We start from the raw sequence: 15,895 nt of genomic DNA on the forward strand, positions 1-15,895 counted from the left end.
AAAGTGTCAGGAGTGTGACAGATGGATGTACAAGACATAAGGGAACATACTATAGCATCTTTTACTCAAAAAGGAGCAGTTGTAGCATTGAAAATCTTGAGAGTTCCCTTATTTTATTCTGATTTAAATGCTTTACATAGTTTCATGAGGACGTCCGTGACCGAGTGGTTAGAGCATCGCGCTCAAAATCACTCCACCTCTCACCTCTGGTCGGCGCGGGTTCGAATCCCGCTCATGCCGGTAAGTGAGAAAGTTTCCCAGTTTACTTTCGGAAGGTCGGAAATTTGCCGGAGGCATAACATGCGTTATCATCGCTACGCGAATGACATTCAGGTATACCTGATTATAAATCCGAGCGACAGCTGATTTATAATCAGGTATATCCGAGTGTTGCAGACAGACTTCAACAGTGTCTTTTTGATATTGACAACTGGATGCAAAACAACATACTCAGGCTAAATCAGGGAAAGACAAAACTTATTATCATTACTCCAAAACTTAAAGCTAGTAAATTCTCGGGAGATCAACTGGCCTTCGGTGGATCTGTCATCACTAGTCAGTGCTTCATGTGGCAAATATCTTGGGGGTGTTTTTCGACAGCACACGTAGCATGGGGTGTCAAATAAGTGCATTGACTAAATCATGTTATTTCCAACTTCATAATATTGGTAGAGTTAGATCTCTTATAACGGAGGATATGTACAGGACACTTGTTAGATCACTGATTACATCCCGTCTTGATTATGGAAATGCACTTCTTTATGATGTTACTTCAGCATCCTTGCAGAACTTACAGAACGTTCAAAACACTGCTGCCAGGCTTGTGACACGTCCACGGAAACATGAGCATATTACACCAATTCTCATATCGCTTTACTGGTTACCTGTGACATTTCTAACGAAATATAAAATCATGTTGTATACTTTCAAGGTTCTGCATGGAGTAGCTCCAGCATACATCCAGGAACTAGTTGAAGTCTACCATCCTCAGCGAACACTTCGTTCTGCGGATTCGTTATACTTTCTAAAGCCACGCGCTCGTACTAATATTAACGGTATGGCGAAAGACGGTTTGATTGATTGATTGATGTTTTCCGCCACACTCAACAGTTTTTCAGTTATATGGTGGCGCCCAGTTTTTATCGGTGGAAGAGAGAACCCAGATACACTGTACCTGGGAAGAGACCACCGACCTTCCGAAAGTAAAGTGAGAAACTTTCTCACTTACCGCCGCGAGCGGGATTCGAACCTGCGCCGACAGAGGTGAGAGGGCATGTGATTTTGAGCGCGATGCTCTAACCACTCGACCACAGAGGCTGATGTTTCTTTATCAACTCCGTGGAACTGTTTCCCGTTGGATCTTCGTGTCGAAGGTTCATTAGCTGTTTTTAAAAATAAACTTAAAACATATCTTTTTAAACGTGCATTTAATCAGTAATTCGATATTTATGGACAGTTATTTTTACAAAAAACAAACAACAACAAAAAACCAACCCTTAATGCAGTTTGGCCTTCCCATAGTTACTATGTTAATCTCAGTTTTAGTCTACAGAAGAATATATGTTATGTACTTTTGCTTTGATGTGTCTAATACGAAATTTTCATATTCCTCTTATATTTTTAATTCATTCCGACAAGGTGTCAAGTCCCACGTTTTCATATCTAACCCATCGTTTGGCATAATCTTTGACATAATTCATACCATGTGGTATTTAATAAAGGAATTCTTTGGATGACTTATCACGTGATATGAATGTTTTCGAGTTACTTTTTTAAAATAAAAAAAACCGCTATCTATTATGTCAGAAACCTAGTATTTAATTTATCGCGAAGATTTGTTGTGTAAAGCATTGAAAAATCATACATTTTGATGTTGTTGATTTGTGATTTCAAATTTACCAAAAAGTTCTTTCGAATTTTTGAGAATCTACATTGATCACTGTTCTATCGTCGAAATTTGTAATTTGACAAATTGTGTCTAAATTGGTGAAACAATACAAATGCGAGAAAATTAATGGAAATCACACTAAGTGTAGAAGCAGTAAGATACATTACAAATAAATATACATATGTACCACAGAAAAAAAACTATAACGGATATGCCTTTGTTAACAAGAAACTTTGGCAACATCAAGTAAAATAACGCCAAAATTGGGTACTGCAATCAAGATATTACACATGAATAATTCTTAAAGTTGAATTTGCCGTTGCCATTTTTGTATTTTCCAAATAACGCAATGATCCTGCTATCACCGTCCGCGGCCTCGATAGGGTCCATGGCTCTTTGGGTTGTGTGAAATTTTGGATATCGTTTCAGTAAGTGTTCTAACAATGTGAAGGATTTGTTTCTGCAAGCCAGGTAGAGAGCAGTTTTTCCAGATCCCGTTACATGATAACAATTGATATGATTATATTTCAGTAAGTCAAATATTTTGATTCGATTTTCCTCGTCTCCCTGTCTCTCTGCAGTAAACAAAGCTGCATTCCAAGATCTCTTTGTTTCCACGTTTAGAAGCTGTGGATATTTCTTTATGATGTACCTACACAAATCCAGGCGAGCATGCTGACAAGCTATATGTAAAACAGTCAGGGTTTCTTCATCTTTATTTTGAATGGGTAGTCCACTTTCCTTAAGAAATTCCATAATTTCCACGCTTCCACTCATAGCAGCAAAATGTGCAGCATGTTTCCCATTATCGTCTTTTAAGTGTAAAATTCCAGTAACCTGTTTTACTAAGTATCTGCAAGCCTCGTAATGACCCTTTTCACAAGCTGTATGCAGGCAATTCTTCTTCTTCTCTGATTCATTAATTCCATCAACTTTCATTTCATCTATCAGGTATTCCAGCATATCACAACGGCCTATCTTAGCAGCATAGTGAGCCACATTCCATCCTTCATAATTTGTTTCCTTTAATGCATTTTTTAACGACGGACTGCTACCGATATATTTCAAAACTTCGAGACTTCTTCCGATGCAAGAAAATATAGCTATATTTTCCTGAGCCATACCTACTTTCTCTAAAATATTACACCCTGAATCCTCCATTAATTTAAGAATATCTAGATGGCCGTATCGAGCTGCGACATGGAAAGGATTCATCTGATTACAATCCTTTTGATTGATGAGATTGTTGTAGGCACTGTTCCGTTTGAGTAGCTTACATATATCTGTGTTTCCATGCTTTGCAGCTATATGCAAAACTGTTTCCATGTTGAAAGTTATATGAGAAACATCCATATCACGTTTTTCAAGAAGATCTTGAAAGATGGCCTCATTACCTCCAAGTGCTGCATAGTGTAAAATATTCCAACCATCTTTGTCCACCTCTGAATAGACTAAAATGCTGTTGTGGACACCAATCAAATTGAAGTACAAATCAGCGTTTCCGTCTTTGCATGCTTGTTTCAAGTTTTGTGAGGGAGGCATCTCAGGTTCTGTGAAAAAAAAATTAATTGAGATTTGTCTGAAGCGTATACTGAAAGAAGTTAGAATAAAACTTTAAAGCATTATCATGTTCCTCTAAATGTACATGAATTTTTACCCGACTCCAAATGCCGCTTTACTGTGCGTAGGCAAGGTATACAACTTAGCACTGTAGTTATTGTGGTCCATATTATAAGAAAACTCAGAACTATCACGTTCATGCATACATTCTTGCTGTTAGCGTTGTCTGGTGATACATCTGACTTCCACAGCATTGATGCATTAAGTAGCCTTAGAAATACATTAAAATACATCAGGAATTATCAAAGGAAAGGACAAAGAATGCTCATATATAAATTGAATACTTTTTTTTTTTACTAACAGGTAAGTTTATATATGGATGCAAGGAAAATGGAAGAAATTAACGAAAATCGTACCACGAATCAGATCCATCATTTTATAACCATGGTTTCATACCTCTCTTATCGCCATAAAATGGCTGAAATATTGCCAAAACGCCGTTAAACCCCAATCAATCAATCATACCTCTCTTTCACACATTGCAAATCTGCTGCGAAGCATTGTAAATTGGTGTGTATATCCAGGCACATAGGATCTAGGAAAATAAAAATAATCATAAAATCAAATTAGGCATATTTGATTTTGGTATGTTCCCTTAGATTTATTCAATTAAAGCTTTACATTCCGTATTCATTATTATCGAAGCAATGAAAAGCACGTATTTTCTCAAACTATATAAGTTGTACACTTTATGCAAATCAACTCTATCGGATTAAAAAGTAAGCAATATAATTTCCTTTTTATCTATCTATTCTTCGAGTAGGATGATGAACACCACCTTTCCAAATTCCCGATCTCGTGTCGGAGGAAGATGGACAATTACATGTACATGGTGATGTGAAAGCATGGTCGACATGTAAGTTGTTCACAGGACATATTCAGAGTTAAAAGAAAGTCGAACGGGAAACGGGATAGAGAAATCCACTGTGAGCAATGGATGCGGGGTTAAATTTCATGTTAATGTGGTTCGCGTCCTAGTTTTGTAGTATTATCATTTTTTAGGAAGTGTATTCTTGATTTCTACATTGAGTGAGAACTAGGAAATAAAAAAAAAAAGAAAGAACAATGGGGGTCATAATCATAATGCTTGTTATTGATCTACAGTGTTTTAAACCTGACCCCTTTCTTCTTAAAACCTACTAAAAATTTATTTGTTTAAACTTTATTTGTCTCTTGGTTTCAACATAACCAACACACGTCAATCATTACATAAAATTGATACCGAAATTTAAAAAGTTAAATTCTAGTAGATTAAAAATAAATAATGACCTTATTGCACTTGATATACAAAAATACATGATATAGAATTTGAGGGTTTAAAATAACATATTAGGAGTAAAGTCAATTTCTAAAATTGGACATCAATTACAAAGTCTTGCTTTAATATTCAAAATAGAACTTTTAAAAAAGGGATTTAGAGATCAGATTTTGGAATTATTGACTAAAATACTGAACGTTCGTGCAAAATTTCGGATAAATTGATTTAGACTTTTTAATGAAAGGAATTTTTTCATGGTTTTGGGTGGTGGTGGTTGTGTAGTTTAACCGTATTTACCGTCTCGATCTTGATTAAAAATATTTATATACACATTTTTAGAATCGAATTTCATTTCGGTGTGTGTCCCAATATTTTTGTGTTTCCCTACCACCACTATAAAACGTGTGACTACGCCATTGTTTTGTGTTTCCCTACCACCACTTTAAAATGTGTGACTACGCCAATGACGTTGCCTTATTGCTAATGACAAACTTGTTCAAACAAATAAATGATTTATCTGAAAAAAATTGCATGCTAACTCGTACAAACAGATTAGTAATTTGTCCGAGCAATTTGCTAATTTGTCCGAACAAATTGTTACACTGTAATTCGTCCGAACGAAACGTTTTTTATTTGACCCTTCTACACCGTCGTAGAATTGGAAAGTATTCATGGCTATACTTTTGCAGTTTTATCATCTGTGATGTGCAAGCTACTTGACATGTGGAAACATTATTCATTGTGCAATAAACTTTAAATAAATTTTCTTACACTGATAAAGTTCAGTTCCATAGTAAGGCTTATCAGGACATCCCGACAGAAAGTGATCACATTTCACACCATCCATGTATCCGTCGATGGAAAGTTTCAAACAGTGATCTACAAAAATTTTTAAAGAAGAAACACATCACACCTATCAACCAAGAGCAGACGTACGGTTGTGTGATGTTCATTAATACATGTATAATAATATCAATTAATGTACACTAGGAAAATGCTGGTGAAGTGAATACTTTTTCTGCTGGTGTCCTACCTCATTATAATTTTAAATAGGTACACTAGAGTTTTTCTGGATAGTTTTAAGATAAGTATTTTGTAATTACAAAATAATTGAATTTGAAAGTTTGAAATACCAGTATGAGGTCGACAAGATATGACTGTAACACACACACACACACACACACACACACACACACACACACACACACACACACGTTTATAATCACGGGATTGATTGAAAATGAATAATAACAAAGTGCAATCTAAGAAAATGTGATATATCGGTTCTCCTGTTTGTTTGTGGGTTTATTTTTGCTACATTGTAATAGTAATCATTTGCTATCTAGGAATTAAATGATTGTTGTTTAGACAGCTATTGTGAAAGTAACACGGAACTGTGAATACGTTTCTCAACAGAATGCTCTAATACTATGAAATCTATCGTTCTTGACACACTGATTTTGACTACGGATAAATCCGTTTACCTGATCAAGATATAGGGCTCACAGTGGGTGTGACCGGTCGACAAAGGGTGCTTTACTCCTCCTAGGCACCTGATCACACCTCTGGCATATCTGCCCAACTTTCTATTTTGTATTGCTTATAGGAGTTATGACATGGATCACTGTTCGTTATCTTCGCCTTTCATTCATTTGACCTAATGGATTTTTCGCTCACGTAGTTTACAACACAAGGCACTAACAACAGTTTGTTAGCCAATGAAATCGATCCTGAAGAAATTCTAATTTTGAAGCCTTTCCTTTGTTGTATAAAATACACGGACGCTTTGCGAAAGACTGAAAATTTATGAACTGATTTGATAAACGGGAGCGTATGCTACTGGCGTACTAAAATGCTGTAAAATTTTACCTTTTTGATACAAGGATAGACGCTTAACTTTCATATAACAGAGTTCCACCAGGGACGATAGGTCTGTATTAGGAACACAGAGATATAGGTAGGTGTCATTGCAGCCAAGCCGGTCTGAGGACAGTCTCCGAGCGGATTCATTCATAGGACATGTCTGGACTGGATATATGGGGTAGGTCATATCCCCGAATAGACCACGTGTGTTTAGCTTGAAATAAAATTTTCGAATTAGTATGTATTCTATTAATACGAAACATTTCATTGGAACACATAAGAGGTGCATTGTACTTTAATGATACATCTGAAGTATTTCCTTAATCATTCTGCTACTGAAATTAGAAAAGAATAAAACTTACAAAGTCAAAGAGAAGAAATGCAAACCAGTGCATGACTCAATCAATTAGTTTTCCTGAAAAGAAAAGAAAAAATATTGCTACTGAGTATATATTCAAATATATACCGCGAGCCTACAAAGGTGGATACACAGTGGCAGTGAGAAATAGTGATTGATATTCGATACATTGATGTATCTTAATTTGTCTTTATGGTTAGATGAAAGGCGAAGATAACGAAAAGTGATCAATCTCATAACTCCTATAAGCAATACAAAATAGAGAGTTGGGCAAACACGGACCTTGGATATACTAAAGGTGGGATCAGGTGTCTATGAGGAATAAGCATCCTCAGTCGACTAAATCGTTATAACGACCATAGAATATGCGAAATGCTTATCTTAAACGAAACTGTTGGAACCCCTGCACCATCAACTTGTTTGTCAGTGGCCTGCTTCGATTTAAAAACTGGCCATACGTAGAACAAGCTCTTGCATATCGAATCAGTTGAGAGATGTAAACACCATATGCAGGTGATATGTGGTACTTGTGAAGTACACAATAATAAAAGATTTTCAATGTGTATTGATATATAAAATTGTTAACATATGGAGTGACAACGTGCTGGCCTATGAAAGTTTCAAGCTCCTATTTTGACCACATCATGAAAGAAATAGAATCTACGCTATAACAAAAGATGGATATTTGCATATCAATTACATGGCTCCTGTGAAGTAGAATGTTGTGGGTATCAGATCGGAAATTGTCCAACCAAAATTAACTGCAGTTCGATATATTTAGAATAATAGAGACTACTTTCATGTGTACATTTGGGCTTATTATATAGCCATGGAATGCGATTTAAAGCCTTGTTTGCAGGTCAAATTAATGCGAAAATGCGCGAAGGTGCGTTGCTTGTTGGCTTGACGGCGTGTTGTGACTAAAGCGCAGTCAATTTTGCAATTGGCCCTACCATACACATACTTATATTGTAATACATGAAGCCTCCTTTTGATAACCTCGCTCTCACATCCTCGTGCTGATTCCCGTCAATGTTTGTTCTATTGATTCGGAGAGAAGATAAGGAACGGCGCGTGCCAAACAAATTCAACAACGATGCATAGTAGAAAACCTTGAATCCTTACAGAAAATTTGAAATTGATTGCATCACTTTCCAACAAAAAAAAAAATCATTTCTGAATAGGTCGTATCCAAACTGTAACATGGTGTGTTAAATCAACTGACTGCAAATACAAGATTGTACTATCGGAGGCAATTTTAATATCACCTACATTTGACAAAAATGCAGGTTCAGTCCATATCTATACTTACTAACATATTTAACTAACATCTCGGATAGCTCGTACCATAACATAATGCGTATATCACCAACAAGCATGTTTATGTTAACAGTGCTCGAGCTGGGCTTCACCATTTTCGTCAATGGCGAATTATTTTTCAAAAATGGCGGGGGGAAAATTGAAAGTGGCGAAAATCCTTTTTTTACAATAAATTGTATTTTAAAATCTGTCTTGTGTTGTCTTTTGTCAGTGACACAATATCGCCTGTTTGTTCTGATCTCGCATCGCTCCAGTGAACACAGAGCTGATCACGAAGGCCAGATAATAGCCTCAGGTAATGTATGGCTGCAAAAAAGTCGGTGATTATGTAATAAAGTACTTCGGATGGCTGTTTACCCTGCTGTGGTCAATTGTTTAACATTTAAAGTCTTATTCATTATCGTGTTATCATCTCCACATTAATGTCCATTCTTAACTAGAGAACCGACCGGTAATTAAATTGGCCGTATTATTGTGTATAATGTATATACATCAATTGTTTGTTTTTGCGGCGAAGCTCGTTGATTACAAGATTTTGATTGTGATGTGGTTGATTTTAGTTCGAATATTTCATAAACAATGCGGTCGGTCACCATTGATATGGAAATAGCAATTTTAATAAATAACTTTCTTTGGAGTTCGGTGCGCAACAGTATAAAAATGCTAATCTCATAAAACTATGCACCCCATTCTATCTTGACACTAAACTTGTAGCTTCTGACCCTAGTCAGTCTAAAATTAAAAAAAATATCTCTATGTTTGGCTTTACAGTCAATCCCACTTGCTCAAACATCTGATTCTGTCCAAATTGCAAAATCTTCCATACCAAAACGGAAATTTAAGAGGGAATGGTTGAGATAAGACTCTAAATTGGGCTTAATGTTTTGTGACATCTGCATTTCGGGCAATGTACACAATGTTTTCACTGAGGGGTGTAGCATCATGAAGTTTATATTTACATGCTTTATTATCTGATTTTTGATTTCCATAATAGAATTTATCAAACAAATCAACTTATTATTTCAGAAAGAAGTGTTTAGGTATGGTAGCTGGATATGATAAGTAATGTAACTGATTCAAAATGCTAAAATAAGTGTAATGAATAAAATAATATATAATATAATGGAAATAATTGTAAAGCATGAGATTATTTGCGCCGTGCCGCACCCTGCAAAAGTGGCGAAAGGGAATTTTGGTCCAGTGGGAGCACTGTTTATGTACTATAGTACATAATAAATATACCACTTAATCTACCATAGGTCATGTCCAAGGTATATATACATGTACATTTTAAATCTCCCAGTAGATACCACACACGCGTTACATTATCATAAGGACACACAGTTCTATACACATTGTATAGAAGCATTTCAATTCTACAGATTCACAAGATGTCTGCATCGAGTCAGTTAAAACATTTTCTGTCGAAAATAAAACATTTACTGCCTGCTCTCCGTCCAATAACTGACTATCGACCTGTCTGCAATGTGTGTCACAACAAGTGGACACAAACCTATTCAATGGTATCGTGTATCATCACAGCGGCATAGGTAAATGAATCCTGTCACATACCCCCCTTTCAAAATGCTAATGAGTTTTGTTGAAACTGATGTTTATAAAATTGTTCATTCTCTACAATATTTCAGTAGTTGATATATCTTCCTTGCCTTTTGTTTATGAAAATGGCAAAGAGCTTCGTAAACGATGTAATTCTGATACTAGTATAAATAATTACGGTAGAAAGTTGCTAGATTTGTGCAGATCTTCAGACCTGCGGATTGTTAATGGTAAGCATCCCGGTGATTTGGCTGGTGAGTTTACATTCTATTGTTCTAGAGGATGCAGTGCTATCGATTATTTATTGACAGAAAGTGTATTGTTTGATAGTATCTGTGATTTTTCTACAGGTACATTTAATATTTTGTCTGACCATTTACCCATAACTTTTGCAATTTCTGGTATTAGATGTAATGGTTTTACAATTGTTCAATAAGATATTTCTTCAACTGGTAGAACAAATAGTAAATCGCTCAGGTAGAACCATGACAACGCTCAGCAAATCATGAATGAAATATTTCGTAACGCGGACCTTTTGTGTAGTGAAATAGATGTTGAGTTCATAAGCCCCGCTGTTGTAAATAAGTGTATTAACAGCGTTTGTAATATTATAAACGATTGTGTCCTACCCTTTATACATGTAAAAGAGGCTAAAATAACCCTTAATAACAAATATAACCCACACAGACAATTCAAAGTGGATAAACCTTGGTTCAATGATAAATGTAAAGATCTGTTGAAACAATATAAACGACTTCTTCGTAAATTTAATAGGCCTAAATGTAAATCTAACCTACATAGAGAAGAACTGTTGCGTGTTAAGAAGACATATAAAAAATATGAGAACAAATTAAAATGCAGGTACAAACAACACGAAGGAGATATGCTCGATTACTTGAGAAAATATAACCCAAAATATTTTCACAGTTTATTTGCCGAAGGTAATAGTAAATTTTCAAAATGTAGTTTGACGAATGATGACTTTTTTGTACATTTTAAAGAACTTATTCAGAAGGATAATGGTGCCTCCTCAGACAATACTTATGACATAACGAACACAGATGCAATTTTCGACGAGTTAGACAAGGACATTACGAACGATGAAATTAAGAAAGCTATACATAAATTGAAATATAATAAGAGCTGTAGTGAAGATTGGATTTTGAATGAGTTGTTTATCAAATGTGATGATATACTGATGCCACTATTGCACAAATTATTTAACAAATTTTTCCAAACACAAAAACATGTTGCTGAACAAGGACGTAAAGCCCTTTTTGCAACATCTAATACTTTGAGAAATCATTACTTTAATGTTGATACGCAATGTTCAATTTTTGATACTTATGTACACAGTATTCTTTCATATGCATGTGAAATTTGGGGTTTTCATAAAGCACCGGACATTGAAAAGGTGCATCTTTCTTTTTGTAAAAAAGTGTAAAGGAGTAAACAAAAGAACCAACAATAGTATGGTATATTGTGAACTTGGCAGATTTCCACTTTACATTAGAAGGAAATTGAGAATTATTAAATTGTGGTTAAAAATTAAAACCACGAATAACTGTATTTTGAAAGATTGTTATGAAAATATGATTGCAAACAATGGCAGCTGGATTGTTAATGTGAAACATGATCTGTCAAGCATTGGTTTAGAATATTTGTTTGAAAAGTCGTGTGTGAATCAGCTTAAAGATTATAAAATAATAGAATTCAGAATATTGGATATTTACACAGAACACCTAATGTCGTCTCTTTCAAGCTCACCAAAAAGTGTTCTTTATCAACATTTAATAGATAACTTTTGTTTACAATCATATCTCAAAAGACCAATCAACTTAAAAGGGAAAAAAATTATCATTAAATTCAGAACGTCTTCACATTCTTTGAATATTGAAAAAGGCAGGCACAATAATGTTTTAAGGACTGCGAGGTTTTGTTAATTATGTGATTATAATGATATAGAAGATGAGTTTCATTTTATCCTGAAATGTCCATTTTACAAAGAATTGAGAAAGAGATATATTAAGAGTTTTTATTACACAAAACCAAGCGTCTTTAAATTGATAAAGCTCCTTAGTGTAGACAATACTAAAGAACTCAATAACTTGGGAACATTCTTAGTTCAAGCTGTGAAAATACGAAGTTTAGCATTGTAATCAATAATGTAATTATAGTATTTTTCTAATAACATGTGCATTTCATAATGCGATTACATATATATTATTTTTATTTGTAATTTCTTCTCCTCCTATCCTCTCCTGTCCACTCACCTGTTGTTTATATTATACAATTAGATATATTGTGTATACAAATGTACATGTACTAGATGTATTCCGATGAGTTGTATAACTCAAGGACAATAAAAGAATTGAATTGAATCTTCGTTTTGGCGTTATATCACGTGATTACATACCGCGTGTGCAAGACTCGGAATTTGTCTTTAGCCCCCCCCCCCCCCCTCCCCCACCGCCTTTCCAAAAGGGATGAAACGACACAAAACGATTTAGAGACTCAAATATTAATTTTCATCAATAATAATAATCAATAATAATTCAATACAATACATATATGATGCTACCAACAGGTCTTTATAAAGATACACAAGTCTTGTTATGTCTATTTTTATCCAAACCACATAAATCAAGTAAATTTGGGTACCTGGTAATTACTGGCACGGTCCAAATGGCCCTGTTAAATGAAAATGCTGACGGTTTTATAATTTTCAGGCACATGGAGCTTCAGTTTCAGCTATTACGGAACTCAATTCATGAATTCGGGTAAGAGATTCAATTTAAAATGATATCTAATGTTGCACATTCTATGTAATAGCTTGTTGCAATGCAAGTACATTCTGTTTAGTGGTACAGTGCCGGGGTCCAGCTAAAAAGTAGAAAATAAGCATTTCTTCTGAATAAATTTCTGCATATCTTAGGAAGTATATAATACGGAATTTCGGGATGAAATGTAGTAATGTAGAATCATTATGTGTGAATATATAAGAATACAGAGTAGAATTTTATACCATCTGCTTTATTGGTGTGTTTTTTCTCTCTCGGCGAACTTGGTTACCCTATATTTAGTGTTCTATACCTTTACTCTTTAATAGTAAATTTGAAACTAAGCGATATAATTGTGGGAATACCTTAACTGACTGTATCAAGTTTCTAGTTTCTTTATTCACTAACACCAACAATACGTGGTACATGAGGTCAAGTACATGTGATACATTCTAATGGGGAAAGAGATACAGGGAAGAGAGACACAAACATAATCATGTTCACATAAGGACAGGACAGAAAAGAAAGAAGCAAAAAAAAAAAAAAAAAAAAAAGGAAGACAAAATAGATTATATGTATGAGTTATGGTGTACAGACTAAATCGTATATTTTTGTTATAAACACACATAGGTTTCTCAATTTTTCAACACTTGTAATTGACATTATTTCAGAAAATTTAACCAGATTTGGATTTGTACAATACCTTGAATGTAAAAATTGTTTTCTTATGGCACACATTGATCTGCATACTAAAATAAAATGAAACTCGTTTTCAATTTGACCATTGAATACGCAATACAGGCAGGTTAATATTCTAATATCGGGTCTTTTGGCCAGTGTTTATGAACCCCCTTCATTCAAACAGTCCACACTCGACGGTAGAACTTGACTTGTATCAGATTATGAAAGCGTGTTTTTTTTTTTTAAAACCTTGACTTTTAATATCGCTTTGCTGAAAGAACTTTAAAGGATTCGCAATTCTTTATTAATAGAACCACTTTGAACAGTACACTGTCTTTGTATATACACATCTACATGTACGTAACGTTGCAATGGGCGTTTTTTAAAAATCTTCATGGAAGTTTGAAGTTATCCAGCATGCAAATACATTTTATATGTTTTTTCAAATGAGAGATATGTTCCTAAATATTCTGTATTCATTATGCATTCAAGGTATCTCGATTCATACAAGTTTTCTGATTTCTCACGAACTAAACGTTTACAGAAGTGAAAAGACCGAGTTCAGTAAAACAAATATGAATAAAATAAGCAGATTTCAAAACATTATAAACCAAACGACCCACCAATCTTAAACTACCCATCGTTATCATTGTCACAATATAGTACCTCTGTGTTCCTGTTGTAATTTTCTGATAGTTTGACCCCAGTGGGTGTTCAGGTTATAAAATAGATAGACACATGAACCGAAAATGAAAATATAAATCGATACTTCCACTTTCATTATCGAAGACAAGTGACCCTTACTTGAGATGGCCGTGCGGCAGTTGTTTGTAAACATCGATTTAAAATAAATCAATTCTGGATAAAGCAGGAGAAATAGTGTTTGACATGTCGTACAGCCTTATAAATACGTACGTGCGATGATTTAACAGCGGTTTTAAATTTCACTTGCTCGTTTAGTCTCCGTTTACCAGGGTTTTCAAGTCAGTAATTTTGTTATGCATTAGGCTTTACATGTGTACATTATCACAATGAACAATTGGTGATTTTTGTTTTTATCAATTGGTTACAAAATGTGTCAAATGAACAACGCCACAAACACGTCATTAGAATTTAATTTATGAAAATGTCACTTTACTGTCAACGTGGTTTTTGTATCTTAAATAAAGGCAATATTCTATTAAAATCTCAATGAATAAATGAAGTCAGCACTTTCATTTCTGCATCCAAAGAGAGGTTTAGTAATCAAGGTCTACCTTGCGCTCCCATGCCCTTGGAACCAAATGTAATTCAATTCCCGTCACAACTTACTCAGGAAAACAAAAGCAGTACATGTAATATCAAATTAGTTTTACTTTATATAACACAATATACATATTAGTTCTACATTATCCGACGTTTTAATCCCAGAAAATCAATTCCAAAAGTATTCTTCGCTCTCTAACGAACGCTGTGGCCCGCCAACCACTTGTGTAGTAAATATTGGATTTACAAAATGCCCGTAATGTATGAAAAACTGTGATGTACCTACATATTAATATCATCATTTTTATGCAAAGCCATGCAAATAATGATATTATGTGGGGTACCTTACGACTTTCAATACTGTAAATTATTATCACTATCATTGAGCTCAAAAAGTATGCATACAACAGTGGATTATTTTCGATGTCCAAGAGCAATAACTTGTAGAAATAGTTTGATGAACTTGATTTATAACTTCTTCGCTAGCCACGTGTTCACGATCGGCTCTGCTTCTTTTATAGGATGTCTCTTGTAGAGAAGTGGAGCGGATCAAAAACTCTTGGCTAGCGAAGATGCAATATATAGAGATATAGCAAAAATCAGCTACATGTAATTATCTATGTACACAGCCGCAAAAGTAATTAGAAATTAGACATTTCAGAGTTAAAGGGCAATGACTTTTGTAAAATTAGATTAATCGAAATAAAACGCATATTTGATCTGTAAGTCATCAATGTATAGAGACATACTAAATATCAGCTTATTGTCTACCAGCCAAACAAGTCTGGAAAAGTGGGGAATTAGAAATAATTAGGAACGCACTTCGTACAACGCATGGCAACGGATGCTGACCAATAATAATGGGTCATCCGGGTGACTCAGGCGATATAAAGATCTACTATACATAAGGCTTACCTAAGGTTTGTAGGACGTTTGCATAATAATCTTATAAAGCGTAGGTCTATTTCTCACATTCTACTATCAATTCTGTCGGAATTTCCAACCGTTAAAATAGATTCAGTGGATTATCAAAATCCGAACGCACATTGTTCAGAACTGCGGCGCATTCACAAGGAAATGACCACATCAATACATGTATGTAGGATAAGAGCTTCTTTACAATTGACCACAGTGCGTAAAATAACTAACGTTCAGTATTCATCAATCTTTCAGTTCTATTAGAAGCACATGATTATATTGTAATACATGCAACCTGCTTTTGATAACCTCGCACTCACATCCTCGTGCCGATTCCCGTCAATGTTTATTCTATTGATTCTGAGAGAAGATAAGGAACGACGCGTGCCAAACAAATTCATCATCAA

At 34.7% G+C, this 15,895-nt stretch overlaps 1 protein-coding gene across 2 annotated transcripts in view; it reads right to left on the reverse strand.

The window, feature by feature from the left end:
* Window positions 1–1,412: 1,412 nt before the first annotated feature.
* Window positions 1,413–15,895, reverse strand: part of LOC125655991 (putative ankyrin repeat protein RF_0381) — a 15,319-nt gene continuing 836 nt past the window's right edge. Inside the window, exons 2-8 of one of the 2 annotated variants that reach the window (XM_048886543.2) lie at window positions 13,348–13,393; window positions 6,992–7,044; window positions 6,636–6,843; window positions 5,538–5,645; window positions 3,974–4,043; window positions 3,546–3,718; window positions 1,413–3,438 (exon numbers count right to left, since the gene is read on the reverse strand). In XM_048886543.2, coding sequence (XP_048742500.2) covers window positions 2,165–3,438; window positions 3,546–3,718; window positions 3,974–4,043; window positions 5,538–5,645; window positions 6,636–6,843; window positions 6,992–7,024 — 1,866 coding nt within the window. In that variant the 5' untranslated portion in view covers window positions 7,025–7,044; window positions 13,348–13,393 and the 3' untranslated portion in view covers window positions 1,413–2,164. The remainder of the gene's footprint in view (window positions 3,439–3,545; window positions 3,719–3,973; window positions 4,044–5,537; window positions 5,646–6,635; window positions 6,844–6,991; window positions 7,045–13,347; window positions 13,394–15,895) is intronic. The other variant, XM_048886542.2, reaches the window with a different exon arrangement.

The sequence above is a fragment of the Ostrea edulis genome, chromosome 7 (genome assembly GCF_947568905.1).
Source record: "Ostrea edulis chromosome 7, xbOstEdul1.1, whole genome shotgun sequence".
NCBI lineage: Eukaryota > Metazoa > Mollusca > Bivalvia > Ostreida > Ostreidae > Ostrea > Ostrea edulis.